Raw genomic sequence first — 15,000 nt, forward strand, 5'->3', positions numbered from 1 at the left:
GGCTCAACAGGCTTCAGAACACAGAGAAAACCCCAGACCACAGACAATCCACTGAATGTTCAAAGTTCAGGCTGTTTGCGTGTAACTGAGCTCATAAAACCTAAAAGGTTCTCTCTCTCTCTGTCTCTTGTGCACATTCTCACAGTCTCCATGTGAGATGATGAAATAGTTCTAGAATTCAGGAAATCTCTCTCTGGACAGAAAGACAACGGAGCCCTTACAGAGAAAGAAGGCACGCTATACCTCCAGGGTCATTGTGTGCGTGCGTGCGTGCGTGCGTGCGTGCGTGCGTGCGTGCGTGCGTGCGGGCGTGCGTGCGTGCATGCGTGCGTGTGTGTGTGTGCGTGCGCGCAAATTTGTCTAATGTGTACGTGCCTTTATTGTAGGCTTAAATAGAAGTCATTTTACGTGTCTGCGATTAAGCGCGCATGTTAGTGTGTGATTGTGTGTCAGTGATCGTGTGTGTGTGTGTGTCCCTTTCACCAGGGTATCATTGCAAAAAAAACAGATTTATCTTAGTCCACTGTATCTGTATTCTATTATGCGTACCCTAAATAAAATGTATACTGTGTGCGTGTGTGTGTGTGTGTGTGCGTGCACTACTGCGCTCTGCCTGTTTGCCATGGAACTTTTCTCATCTGCCTGCCTTTATTGTATGCATAAATACAGGTTTTAAATAAATGATGTGTTGTGTGCACACACAGGTGCATGCATATATTTATGTGCATATGTGTACTGTGAAGTATGTTTGTGGGTGACTTTGTATGCTTTTGCTTGCTTGCTTGCTTGTGTGTGTGTGTGTGTGTGTGTGTGTGTGTGTGTGTGTGCGTGTGCGTGTGCGTGTGCGTGTGCGTGTGCGTGTGCGTGTGTGTGTGTGTGTGTGTCATTGGATGTTTTTTTTTTTTTTTACCAACATCAGCCCTTCATGCCAAACCTAACGCAGGGGTGGGGAACTTTGACGATGGAGAGGGACACTATATTTCCACCCCCACTCCAGAGGGCCACATTGCATATTACTGTCAAAAATAACCGATACAATTTAGGCATTTAGCAGACGCTCTTAACGCGACTTACATTAGGCAAGAACAGAAAAGCAATACATCGCATACATAAAAAGTAGTATTCATGAAACATGCGTAAGCTAAGAAACGTAACAGTGGAATCTCTATATAATGAAACTAAACTATACATATATACTATACTGTGGAGTAAGGAAACAGCGAGACAGGAGACCACATACAAAAGATTACAGTACACACTGTCGGTAATAATCACAATAGAATAACCCGGAACCGGAAATCCTCTACTCTCTCCCTGAACCTGTGCTCTTAAAGGCACAATACCTCTCCTCTGGTGAATGTCTCTCAATGTCATTAGATGTGGGTCACCACAATACTATACTATACTATACTATATATACTATAAAGTGCTATGACTACATACAATGCAATTCTAGTGCTGTCTACATCACCTGTTATAAGTCTGTAAGATGCTATCTAAGTATCTAAAGTGCTATCTTGTGCTACAAGTGCTACTTGCAGATCGGTTATTTTTGCTATTTTCAAATGGGGGAGGGGGGGGGGGGGGTCCCGCAGGCTAATTAATGAGTGTCATTTTGGGGGGTCCTTGACATGACAAAGTGTGAGACCCCACTGTTCTAAACGCCCCACCCCCATCTCTCCTATCCCCCCACCCCTCCCCCCACACAGGGCTGCTCGTCCCCCATCGTGGTGAAGTTCGCCGACACGCAGAAGGACAAGGAGCAGCGGCGCCTGCAGCAGCAGCTGGCGCAGCAGATGCAGCAGCTCAACAGCGCCACCACCTGGGGCAGCCTGACGGGCCTGGGCGGCCTCACCCCGCAGTATCTGGCTGTAAGAGGAGGCCTCTCGTCGCCTGCCGTCACCCCTTACTGCACCACCGCAGCCAGCGCAGCCGCCGCAGTCAGTGCCCCCCCCCCCCCACGCCCCCACCCCCACCACCACTCCCACCCCCCCTCCCCCCACCTTCCTTCCTTCCAGTGTTGTTTTTGGCAGCAAATTTCTATTTTTAGTTTTAGTCATAGTCTTTTTAATTGTTTTTACTTATAGTTTCAGTCACATTTTAGTCACCTGGAATGTTTTAGTGTTTTAGTCTAGTTTTAGTCGACTAAATCTACAGGTGATTTAGTCGAACAAAATGTGTTTTGGTGGGGCTTGATGCCGTCGTAATGACTGTTTTTTTCGCTTGCTGAAAATAGCCAAAAATAGCTATTTTCAGCATGCAACCAAGTATAAAATGACTTATACTGGATCTCTTGTCCACTATATTCCCTTCCCAACATTTTAGTCTAGTTTTTATTTGTTGACGAAATTGTCAGTATTTTTAGTCTCATAGTTTTAGTCATCATAGCTTATAGTTTTCATTTAGTTTCCATTTTGTTTTTGTCAGTGAAAAAAGGTAGTCGACGAACATTTTTCGTCTTAGTTTTAGTCGACGAAAACAACTCTGCTTCCTTCCTTCCTTCCCTCCTTCCTTACTCCCTCCTCCGTCCGTGTCTCTCCTACCTGTTACCTGTGCTGCGGTTTCCATTCCGCTTCTTCCGTTTCATTTCTCACTCCGTTTATCTACTATGGCTTTCACTTCTAGTGATTTTTACTTGTTGACTCGTTGCCTAGTTTACTAGTCGACTAGTTATTTAACAAATGTACTGCTTCTGACGGAAGGTTCCGCCAGTTGGAATCCAACCGGCAACTGCTTCCGGCGTAACGTTCCGTCTGATAAGCTTTGTTATTGATATCAAACCGGATCGCTGATTTCTTTTTTTGCTTGGCCTTGGCACCAGATTGCGCAACCGCTCTGCCGTTCACCTCCCTTTATACAGGCTGACTAAAAAGCTGAACAACTCGAAATCTACGGCTCTCCATGGTTTGGATAAAACGTGCGTTGTTCGGAGGTCTTTGCTGATTATCCGGTGGTCTAGATGGGAACATTGGCGCTTTCTAGAGCAAGGATGGCTTCATTTTAGCTCGCTAGCATTGACGCTATTTATTTAGCATCTAAGATGGCCGCCAAAACAGGATGTGAGTCCAGCGTGTGTTACATTACAAACGGCTCGGCAGTCTCTGGTTCTGCGTCCAGCAGGGGGCAGCAGATGGTTTAACTACCGTTATGTAAAAAAAAATATATATATATTTTTTTCTTTTCAATTTTTCAAAACCGTGACAATTTCGTGTCAAATGGCGGCGCCGAGCCCGACCGAGATCCGATTATTTCCGACATTCCGAGAGACCCGACCCAGCCAGGCAGACATAATTGTGGACTATATGAAATAATATAGCGGACGTATTGACCAATTACCATTTTATGATTAATGCGTGAGAGAGAGAAAGAGAGAGAGAGACACAGACAGACAGAGAGAGAGGTTCCCTGCAGGCTGCGCGCTGCAGCAGAGGGTGTGAGAGACGTGTCTCGTCTCCTCAGAGTGCATACATTTAAAATTAACCAAACGGATCATTTGTTTTTTACACGCAATCATCAGAGTTTTAGCAGAAGCAGATGCATGTACCGGTCTTGGCTGAATGGAATATTAACAAGGCGCGACACTCAATGCACTTATAAACAGCTCCTACTTTGCTCTCTTCTTTATCCCCGTGTGGGGAATGGGATACACAGGAGAGTTGTCATGGTTCTTATATTAATTTGATTTGAGCTTTGCTAGTTTGCTTTCAATGAACTCAACGACAATATACCCAAAGAATACCAATTTCATTTTAAGAGTAGACAACATTTGAATTCACATAATACACGCTTAATGCACCTAACAGCATTTCGCTATGGACAAAATATTATCCAACGTCGACAACAACATATTCTTTAGTTTTGGGTCTGAGAGGCTAAATGTCATCAAATGGTGGTCCGTGGCTCAAATGCCGAATAAATAGTGGGCCTTGATATGAAAAGGGTTGAAAACCACTGCTTTACGCCACTGCAAAATGGACCCAAACGGGCCCTTAGGGTTAATTTAACACCGGTCCATTTTGACGTCATCGGTCCGTTAAATTGACACACATGCAACCAAATTCCACTGCATTGCGGCGGTCAGCGAGACCTCTGATTGGGCGGCCATCGGATGGGTCGGTGGCGGAGGGGCTTTTGTCGCGCTGCGATGATCCAATAGCAGCCTGGCTCTGTGGCGGCTCCTCCCTCTGTAGGCGGGGCCACACGGTTGGGCTGCTTCGGTTCGATCATCCTGTGTCATCTCCTACCCGTCAGCCTCATTCTTTAGGGTGGTGGTTCCCAAAGTGGGGTCCGGGGACCCCCCCCCCCCCCACCCAGGCGACCTTGTGGAACGGGTCCCATGGGGTCCCCAGCAAAACAACAACATTTCAACAGCATCAACATTATTTTGTTGAACGCGTTCAGGCATATTTTATACTTATTTTTTAGCTATTGTACATAGCCAATGTATAAAGCTCCGTGAGCTTTATACAATGTGTGTGTGTGAAAAGAATATTACAGCTGTCCCTGCCTGGCACAAAGCTCTGTTCAGAAGGGTGACAATGTGAAGATGTTTGAGAGCTGCTGCTTTAGAGTCCTCCTTAGAGTGTCTCAGGGCTTGTTTTGGCTTTTCCATTTTATACACGAGTCAAGCTCATTTTCACAAGTCTAGTCTAGATCTTCAACTCCCCAGTTTGTTGATCCTCTCAGTACAAGTTGCACCTGTCTTTTGAAAAAAAGAGAAAAGAAAATTCTTTGTTGTCTCCTAGATTTTACCAGGACTTTCATCCTCTCACTCGCACTCACGCTTTCTCTCTCTCTAGCTCTCGGTCTCTCTCTCTCTCTCTCTCTCTCTCTCTCTCTCTCTCTCTAATTATGTTGGGTTCGCACACTGAAAATAAGACAAACAGCATGAGCTTGTGTATTGGCTGTTTTTGTATGGCTGCGTACATATTAAGCATTAGTCCTCCAAAAACAAAAAAACGAACCCAAAACAAAACAAAAAACTCACAATAGAAACTAGATTTTTATTAATTTGATGTTCATTTAAATCATTGAAGGATCGATTTTTTTTGACAGCATCAGCCTTTTATTTTTTGTTTTTAAATCTAATTAAGTCAGCAAGTGGGCTCGATCAGAGCTCTCATGCTCGGCCTGTCTGGGATAGTCTTTGTGGAATGAATGCAAACTATGCCTGTTTGCTCAGAGCAGAGATCAGAGTCTATTAGCTGTTTCGTTTAGCCACGGAGCACCGATGCACATACAGCACCATATCACTGAAGTCCTCATTACGCCTGGAGTGTCCTGTATGTATAGGAATACATTACGCAGTCGCTATGTTCTCTGCTCACTGTTTATTGTCTGCTCTTCCCCCTCTCTCTCTCTCTCTCTCTCTCTCTCTCTCTCTCTCCATCAGTTGCTCCAGCAAGCAACCTCCACCAGTAGCCTAGGAGCCTTCAGCGGGATCAGCGGGATCCAGCAGATGGCAGGTAAGTCAGAATAAGTCCCCCCCCAGAATAAGTCCCCCCCCCCCCACACACACACACACACAAGTTCTCCTGAAAACCTGAATTAAACCCCTCACTTGTGTCCCGTCAACTCACCCCAAAGCCACAACTTTTTTCCCCTCCTGTTCTCGTTGTTTTGTTCCTGACTGAAATGGGACCAAAGAGCATAACGGATGAACTCGCATGTTAGACTCCAAAAGACATCTCTGCCCTGCAGATGTATTAACGACGCTTGCTTAGATTTGTCTTGATCTCCACACCAATGTGTGTGTGTGTGTGTGTGTGTGTGTGTGTGCGCCTGCTTGCGTGCACGTGTGTGTGTGTGTGTGTGTGTGTGCGTGTGCGTGTGCGTGTGCATGCATGAGCGCGGGCCCTGGGCGTCACAGAGCAGTGACGAGGACTCTGTCTCGGAGAGAAGAGAACATTGTTCTGGCTTTAAATGGGGCTTCGGTGGTGTATTTTCCCTCACGTGGGCGCCCTCTGCTGGCCTCTGGCGGTCTTGCCACGTCAGAGTTGGATCCGCTCATACTATACTCCCCTCTAGTTAGTATGCAGCAGCTGTGTCCAAAGTGCGGCCTGCGGGGCCAAATGCGGCCCTGGGACGAATGTTTTACGGCCCACAGCTTCATACCTGAACTGTATTATGAACGGCCCATTCAATGTGACACAAGGCTGAAAAAAGGCTGAGATACACTTTGTGTTCACAGCACCTGACCTGATTATTATAGCATTTTTTGAATCCGAAGGTATGTAGTTGGCCCTTGGGTGTTTTTAATATTTTCTAATATGGCCCCTTTTGAAAAATGTTTGGACACGCCTGGTATACAGCATCTCAGTGCTCATTCCCTCTGCCATCTTGTACTCTTGTACTCTTTTCTCCACATATACCCTCCGTCCTCGCACGCACCACCTTATCTCGTCTACACCTTGCTCTCCCGCCTCTCGCTGCCCTTCAGCGTTTACATTTCAGTCTCCAGACGTGTTTTTCTCTCACCCTGCATCTATCGCTCTCTTAGCTCTCTCTCCGTCTCTTCTATTCTTTCTTTACCTCTCGCTCTCTAGCTCCATTTCTTGTTCTAACACCCCCCCCCCCCCCCCCCCCCCCCCTCTCTCTCTTTCTCTGTGGGCGCTCGGTGAGATGCCTGTCAGCTCTTAATTGTAGGCTGTTTAGCTGGTTGACAGTGGGAAACAGGGGGAATATTTATAGCTTCGCCCGCGCAGGAGAAATTGCTGCCACTGCCGAGGAAGGGAGAAAAAAAAATTATAAGTGGAAAAACTCGACTGATTTAAGTGCGACTGGTGTTCCGGGGAGAAAATGATGGTGTTTTGAAGTTGTGTAGCCTTCTTGTGTTCTCGACTTTCAGTGTGAATTCTCCAAAGTTGAATTTTTCAGGCAATAATATATTTGCGATTCAAAATGTCGCACGCACGCACGCACGCACGAAATGTCCTACCCGACGACATTACATTTTTCAATTAACACAATCCCCGCCAGCTTAATCAATGAATTAATCCCGTATTGCAACACCAGTATCAATGCCGCCTGGGACGGGGAATTGGACATAAAAGCGGCTGAAAGCGTGGGTGCGCGAGCTTTATCCCAGCTAGGACATTTAATGGCAGCTGAATTCTGAGATCTCGTTGGCCTGGCCATCCATCTGGTGGGGGGGGGGGGGGGGGGGGAGAGAGAGAGAGAGAGAGAGAGAGAGAGAGAAAATCTGTGATTTGCAGGAGATGTGAGACAGCTGAGTGACATCTGGTCCCAGTCTTTAGCACGAGGAGCCACGGAGCTGTGAGAGGCTCAATTACCCCAATGAGCATTCAATTAGACCACAGCCAACACCGGCCTGGCACTGCCACGCACGCTCTGCCATGCAGGCTCCTCCTGGAGCCACACTGGCCCCAGAGAACACGCACGTGCATGCACACACACACACACACGCACACACAGTCACACACACACACACACACACACACACACACACACACACACACACACACACACACGCACACAGTCACACACACACACACACACACACACACTGAAAACACAGTGCACACTCCATCTGCACAGCCCTGCCTGGATACATCTTCAGACTCCTGATGTGGGGAAGTAGATTATATTTCACAGTGAAATCTTCAATGTTAATTTAACTCTGAGAGTACAGAGTGTCTCTCTCTCTCTCTCTCTCTCTCTCTCTCTCTCTCTCTCTCTCTCTCTCTGGCTTCACGTCTACATGTCTCTCTAACCTAGTTACTTGCGCACCATTCTCTGGAAAGCTCCATATTAACACATTATGTGCCCTTTCATTCTTTCAAAATAGCGAAGTGGGGTGCCCACATTTAGAGGCACATTTTGACATTTTGGAAAAGAAAATTACAAAGACGTCCACAGACGTCCTCCTGGGCACTACATGCGGTAGTTCTGTGGACGTTCCCGAGTCTTTCCTCCATGGAGCCCGAGATAACAATATTTGATTTATTGTGGATAATCGAGGAAAACAAATATATAATAATTAACATTTCTTTTTTTTTGCATTTTTAGCTAACAACGTAAAAACGGACAAAATCCACCGCGTGCACGCACGCATACCGTCTTTATTTGCATTATAGCTCATAATGCGCTCAAAATGAGTGATTAGAGCTTCATTTGACTTAGATATGCCAAAAACTATGATCGCCTGGACAATCCACCTCCATTGCTCCGATGATGGACGATGGACGACTTTTAGCGCCGGTTACTTCAAACTGAAGTAAACATCCGCTAGCTTTTTCCCATGGTCGCCCTGACATGGCTGGCACTTCATGGGTAGAGCTCTGGCGGCCTCTGGTGTTGAAGGTGTGGCTTTGGCTTTTCACTTAAAAGTGCAATACATGTCTTTTTCGTTTGCTCCTGTATTGGCTGAAAGAAAGCTGAATGGGTAAAGACTTGCAGCTGTGGTGTTCGTGGTCGCCCCTGGATAGATTATTTTTTTGGAGTGTCCCCTTTTGAGACAGTCCCCTAAGTGGGTTTATGAGTGCGTGATTACGTTGGTGCTTCACAATCCAAGCACTGCGTCTAGTAATGCCCGTCCAAACCCACAGAGAGTGGTATGGAAACTTCAGCAAGAATGTTGTTAAAAGGTAACTGCTTTACTTGATCACCCAGTAGGAATGAAGCAATGCAATGAAGTGGTATTCTCACAGATGGGCTTTCACCATTATCTGTGAGTCCCCCCCCCCCCCCCCCCCATGAGGCAGCAAGCATTCTCCTGCTGTTTCGCTTGTGGATACTCCACTCTCTCTAGCCTCATTTACAGACCCGTATTCATAGAAAATGCTCTTTGGTCGTTGCCCTAAATTTCATTGTATGCTCATTCGATGAAAGCAGTGCATGCAAATGATGTCTGTATCACTTCTGGCACATTTTGCCACGTAATGAAACCGGCTCAATTTAGCTTCTGATGTATCACAGAAGATTGTCCAAAAATAATTAGTCTGACTTCACGACTTGGATTTGTTCATGCTGTTTAAGTTTGATTTTTCTCAAGTAGCATATAGACCTTGGGATACATCACTGAAGATACGTCTCAGGTGCATCCATGCGATTTATTTTCGTTCTGAGGTATTCTGTTTAATAGTGACTCATAGCAATATACTATGTGACAACCAGGTATAGTCTGGTGACCACCAGAGAGACGGGTGACAGCCGGAATGTAGACGGTACCCCGGGAGCAGTATGGGTTGGCCTGCATCCTCCGTGAGGAGGAAGCCCAAAAAACCTTCGGTGAGGCCTTTAGGAGGGCCATTCGAGCCACAAGTGGAGCCTGCAGTACCACCGTTGCCCAGGTGGAGCCTGCAGAATCATTGTGGCTAAAGAACTCACTCCTGAATGAAGTGTCTGGTGCTGGGAGTCTGGTGCAACGCACAGGTCCTGGACCTGTTGAGAGCAGGAGTGGACCTGGTGAGACGTACTGTAGGAGGGGCCCGGACAGGAGTCAACCCACAGAGCCTAGTCCCTCCACACGCCAGAATGGTGCCTCCCAGTCCCGGCAGAGTAGTTCGCGAGACCCGAAACCCTGATGACCTTGGGATACATCACTGAGGATACGTCCCAGGTGCATCCATGCGATTAATTTTCGTTCAGACATTTTCCTTAAGCATAGACAAACATATACAGTATAATAATGTATAAAGTACATACTTGCAAGTAGGCACACAGAGACAGGCAGTCCTGTGCAATAATTCCACTGCGGTGTCGAACAAGACATATATACTCTTCCCTGTGGTGTCTCGTTCCTGTGGTCTTGTGTGTGTGTGTGTGTGTGTGTGTGTGTGTGTGTGTGTGTGTTCTCATGGTACTGTATATACATTCAGACTTGTATATACAGACACATACCTCATATTGACAAAGTGTCCGCCTCTTTTGAGTTGATTTCCTAATATGACGACATGCTCACAAACACGCCACCACGTACGGCACATAATATTGGATCTCTCTGTTTAGACTCGGAGCTGCTCATTAGAGATAACACAGTTCTGTTCTGATGAACGCTTCTGTCTGCTTTACGAGGGCTTGTACAACTGCCGTGTAAAATGCCAAGCGTGTGTGCACACGCACACAAACAAACACACACACATCATAAACTCACGCGCCCACATACACGGACACAAAAAGCAAGGTGAAAGGTCTACTTGTACCCACAGAAGGTGTTTTATAGCCCTTGCTTAGCCATCATTTAGCTTTTGGCATGTGGTCATTAATTATGCTTAAGTATGGGCCCATATGCTAATGCCAACAGGCTAATTACCAATGAATGGATCAAGGATAGGTTTGCTGCGGTTGTCCCATGTTAGACCTACAATACAGTACTGTAACCACGGTGTATGATTCCTACAGATTAGACAACAACGATCGACAACAACGGGAGGTATGATTCATTCTACCGTGACTAGCGACTGGAACGCGGTGTCTAACAAATAATCTTTGCTTAGAATTGGACGGAATGATTTAGATCAAGAGTTATCAACGGTTTAAGATTTTCGGTCTCGTCGGCTAAACGGGGGGAACATTTTCGATGACGTCCCACTGTTGCGCAACATCGAATGTTGCGCAACAGACGCTCCCAGCCTGTGGAGCGATGCGATCGGTTTTGATATCAATAATCTCCGTCCTGGGCGCTGGGTGTTACTAATTGAAAGGGCGGAGAACTTCGTCCATGTGCGCTCAGGGTGTTAATACTGACGGCACACCCCGAGCGATTGCAAAGAGACGGGACCATTTTCGCCTGTGGAATCCAAACTGTTCAGCCGTGATTGTTAGGCCCTCCCCTCGTCCACACACCTCGTCATGCTGGTCCCGCGGTTCGGGAGTGAGACCCCCCCCCTGGCCTCGCTCCCCCCCAGGTTTGACACCCACCCCTCTCTGGCTCCTCTCTCCAGGTATGAGTGCTCTGCAGTTGCAGAACCTGGCCACTTTAGCGGCGGCAGCGGCGGCGGCCCAAAACTCAGCCAGCCCCTCAGCAAACGCCCTGTCCTCCAGTGCAGCCTCCCTGGCAGCGCTGACCAGCCCAGGTAAAAACGCTGCACCTCCTCCTCGGTGGCGGTGGTGGTGGGGGGTGTTTCGGAAGGGATGGGGGGGGTCCCTGATGACTGCCCTCCCCCCTCCACCTCCCCCCCACCGCCTCCGTCTAGCCGCTCTCCACGCCGCTCTCATCGCCATCGTAAACCCGTTGTTGTTGCGCTGCAAAAACCCCGACGCCATCGTCGTCATCATGAGTCATTGTCACCGTCACTGTCATCGTTCACTTGTCGCCGTCCTCCACCACCACAGCCCCCGCCTCCATTGTTCTTGATCTTCGTGCCGATGTTGTCGAGCGCCACCGCAGCGCAGCAGTATGCCCGTGGTGTCGTGTGGTCGTGTTGTTCCCCCCACTGGTTCATCCTTTATTGCTTCCGACAACGTTCCAGACCTCCTCTGCACCACCTCACCATCTCCATAGAGACTCCATAACGCCTTGCCTGTTCGTTTCGCGTCTTCCTGTCTGAGCGCCTCACTTCCTGTCCATGTGGCATGTAGGTGGCTCGACCACCGAGTCACCCTCACACGTCTCTTTGTTTATGTAGCTCAGAGTCTTTTGTCTGGTTTCCATACTTCCAGACTACTGTTTGGTGCGCATGCGTGCGTGCGTGCGTGCGTGCGTGCGTGCGTGCGTGCGTGCGTGCGTGCGTTTGCGTTCAGTCTGTATTGGGGTGCCTGCCCTTTTTTAAGTGATTTGACCCTCCTTTGTTTGCACCATAGAGCCCCACAGAGAAACGGGAACCTTGATGAAGCAGACTTGTTTCAGGGGGAAGGAGTGCCTACACACACACACACGCGCACACCTTTGTGTGTTGTTGTTGTTGACGGCGGGCGCTAGCCCCTCCTACTATATACAGGTTTAATGTTTGTTTTTAGTTAAACAAACATTAAAAACGCCATTGACAATGAACGGAAATGTACGTCATCTTGTCCCTAACACAAACATTAAATGCCATTAACAATAAAGAAAGTTTAATGTTTGTTTTGTCCGTGTTTGTTTTACATCACCATTACATCACCTAATCATAGCAACATGAGTTATTATATTAGCGCCCCCCCCACTTCACATGGGTGTTGATTTTTGGACTTAAAAGTACTCAGCAACATGGCTGGTTCTTTAGCGGGAGACGATCAGACTACCTCCACCTCCTCCTCATTCACACCAGCCTGTTGTTCTTCTATTCCTCGTGCTCCCGTCTTTCATTGCCCTCACCTCTTTCCACTGCCCTCCTTTTTGACAAGCTCCCGTTTCACCTTCGTCTCTCTCCTTCCACCTTTCATGTCCTCTCAGCCTCGCTCTCTGGCAGCGGTGGCGGCAGCTCGCTCGACCGTCTCCGTTCCGAGTGTACAGACACAAAGCAGAGCATGAATTCGATAAAGCTTTTCTCCTGTCCCCTCTCACAGCGGCGCTCCCATTCTGCTCTCCGCTTCCAACCACAGACCTGCTTTGCTTTGGAATGAATAGCAACACTCTTCTCCCTTTTTACTTCCTTTTATTCTTACTCTCACCCTACATTTTACATGCTGTACTTTCGCCTCTCTCTCTCTCTCTCTCTCTCTCTCTCTCTCTCTCTCTCTCTCTCTCTCTCTCTCTGTCTGTCTCGCTGAATTAGCCCAGCCTTGAATCGCACACATTCAGATTCAACTATACTCGGTGGCCGACGGCCGTAAGTGAATGAGCGGCCCAGCGTTGTGCATGTGCATCGATGAAACCGAGACGTCATGCCAGTTTGATAAATATAGACTCCTCTGCATGGAGACAGGGCTTGTGTTTTGCACCCGCAAGTGCTGCCAGCACAGAGCTGCTTTTTTTCTGCTTTTTTATCGCTCCATTTCATAATGTATTCAACAACAATCCTGCTTTGTCGACACGTCTTTGATGAGATCAAGGGTACGGGGGATATAGAGGGAGTCGTTGTGACTAAAAATGGAAACGCGGGTGCTAGTTCATGTTTCCCGTGACATCACGCACCCAACACCACCGACATAGCACTTCACCCACTTGAACCATGTTGTTGCACGAGTTTCACACAATTGAAGCCGCTATGCACGGAGGTGTGTTTGTCAATCTGTGGTGTGTGTGTGTGTGTGTGTGCGCACACGCGTGTGTGGGTGTGTGTGTGTGCACACGCGTGTGTGTGCGTGCGGGCGTGTCTGCTCTGTACGCGTCACAATCTCTCGTTTCGTTTTGTATTTCCATGTCAGTGACGAGACTGTGGCTCAGTGAAAACACATTGTGCTTCATCAATACATTTAAATTGCATTGCGGGCTATACTGTGTGTGTGTGTGTGTGTGTGTGTGTGTGTGTGTGTGTGTGTGTGTGTGTGTGTGTGTGTGTGTGTGTGCGCGTGTGCGTGTGCGTGTGACACATTATATCACCCTCCACACAAGGATCATTGCAAACACCCAGATGTTTAGCTTCTTGCAGAGCTGTGTGTGACTGTATTTGCTGGATAGCCTTTTTTTTCCTCCTTTGCTTTGTATTAACACTTGTTCAGCCACCCATGTGGTTCAAAGTAAATGCACCCCTGATCCTTACTGTCAGTTCATCCATTTGCAACTCGGAAAGTGTAAAATTGTAACCAAATGGACCAGTGTTCATTTTGACAGCAGATTCTGACTTCGTCTTGGTCTTTTGAATAGCACACCGTTTTAGTTTTAGTCCTATTTAGTCTTAGTCGACTAAATGTCATAATCTTAATCTTTTAGTCTGTTATTCTTAGTCAACAAAATGAACACTGCCCCTTTTGTTACATTTGTACACCCTCTGAGTTAAATTGTAAATCGTAAATGATTATAATTAGGCGAGCCGCGTGAAACCTGCGACTTGATCACGCCTAAAGATGTCGACGGTCCCTTTTCGGCCGTCGTCTCGTCTGCCCTCGCTCGTCTAACGTGCTTGCTTCTTTTGTCTCTCGCCCCTCTCTCTCTCTCTCTCTCCCTTTCCACCTCTTTATATCCTTTTTCTGTTTTCCAACAATCCGGCCTCTTCCGCTTTCCTCCCCGATCTGCTCTCCCACTCTCTCTTCTCCCCCCCCCGCCCAGCAACCACAGCTAGTTCGGGCATGACCTCGCTGACCTCTCTGGGCTCTCTGGGCACCCTGCAAGGGCTGGCGGGCACCATGGGCCTGAACAACATTAATGCACTAACAGGTAGCATCAACAGTGAGTATTCAAGCTGCCCACCATCATAAAGCCACACCACCCGCCATCACCTCCACCTCCACCACCCACCTCCACCTCCACCACCCACCACCACTAGGCATGTAACGATATATCGATATATATCGATATTATATCCCGACGATATGTATCGATTTATTATATGAAATATGAAATGTGATGGTCGTTATTGACGCGCATTAATACATCAAGGAAGGCAATTGTTTTTGCACTGTCAAATAGGTCTACATCTATCCTATGCCATCAAAGAAAAGAAGAAATGTTAACTCGAGCTAGGTTTAAACATGAAAGCATGTTTACAGTTGTTGCACAGAAATTAAGTAATTTTACTTGAAAAGTAATGCTACTTTTGCAATGTAGTTAAATAAAAATTGTAAAAAAAAGCTTGGGGGGAAGATAAATCATTAAAAAAAAAGAAGATGTTTCGGTCATTTGTCTGGAAAATAATTGTGTTGAAAATATCGTGAAAAATCGTATCGTGAACCTCATATCGTGATACGTATCGTATCGTGAGTTGAGTGTATCGTTACATGCCTAACCACCACCCACCTCCACCCACCTCCACCCTCCACCACATTGTGGCTCCGCTCTTCTCACGAGAGTTTTATACATTTTGAGAACTCGAAACGGGACATTCTGCATACTGCCTACTTTTACTTTTGGTGCTTTTAAGTACATTTTGGTGCCAATACTTTAGTACTTTCAGTCAAGTACATTTTGAATTCCGGACTTTTAATTGTAACAGAATGTACTGTATATATATACAGTATCAC

The 15,000-nt window shown here is 47.1% G+C and overlaps 1 protein-coding gene across 1 annotated transcript in view; it reads left to right on the forward strand.

The window, feature by feature from the left end:
• Positions 1-15,000, forward strand: part of LOC306916457 (CUGBP Elav-like family member 2) — a 45,510-nt gene that overhangs the window by 20,595 nt on the left and 9,915 nt on the right. The window contains exons 4-6 of the mRNA XM_079494321.1: positions 5,393-5,465; positions 10,905-11,067; positions 14,103-14,197. Of these exons, the coding sequence (XP_079350447.1) occupies positions 5,393-5,465; positions 10,905-11,067; positions 14,103-14,197 (331 nt within the window). The remainder of the gene's footprint in view (positions 1-5,392; positions 5,466-10,904; positions 11,068-14,102; positions 14,198-15,000) is intronic.

Source organism: Electrona antarctica, assembly GCF_951216825.1.
Source record: "Electrona antarctica genome assembly, chromosome: 23".
Lineage (NCBI taxonomy): Eukaryota > Metazoa > Chordata > Actinopteri > Myctophiformes > Myctophidae > Electrona > Electrona antarctica.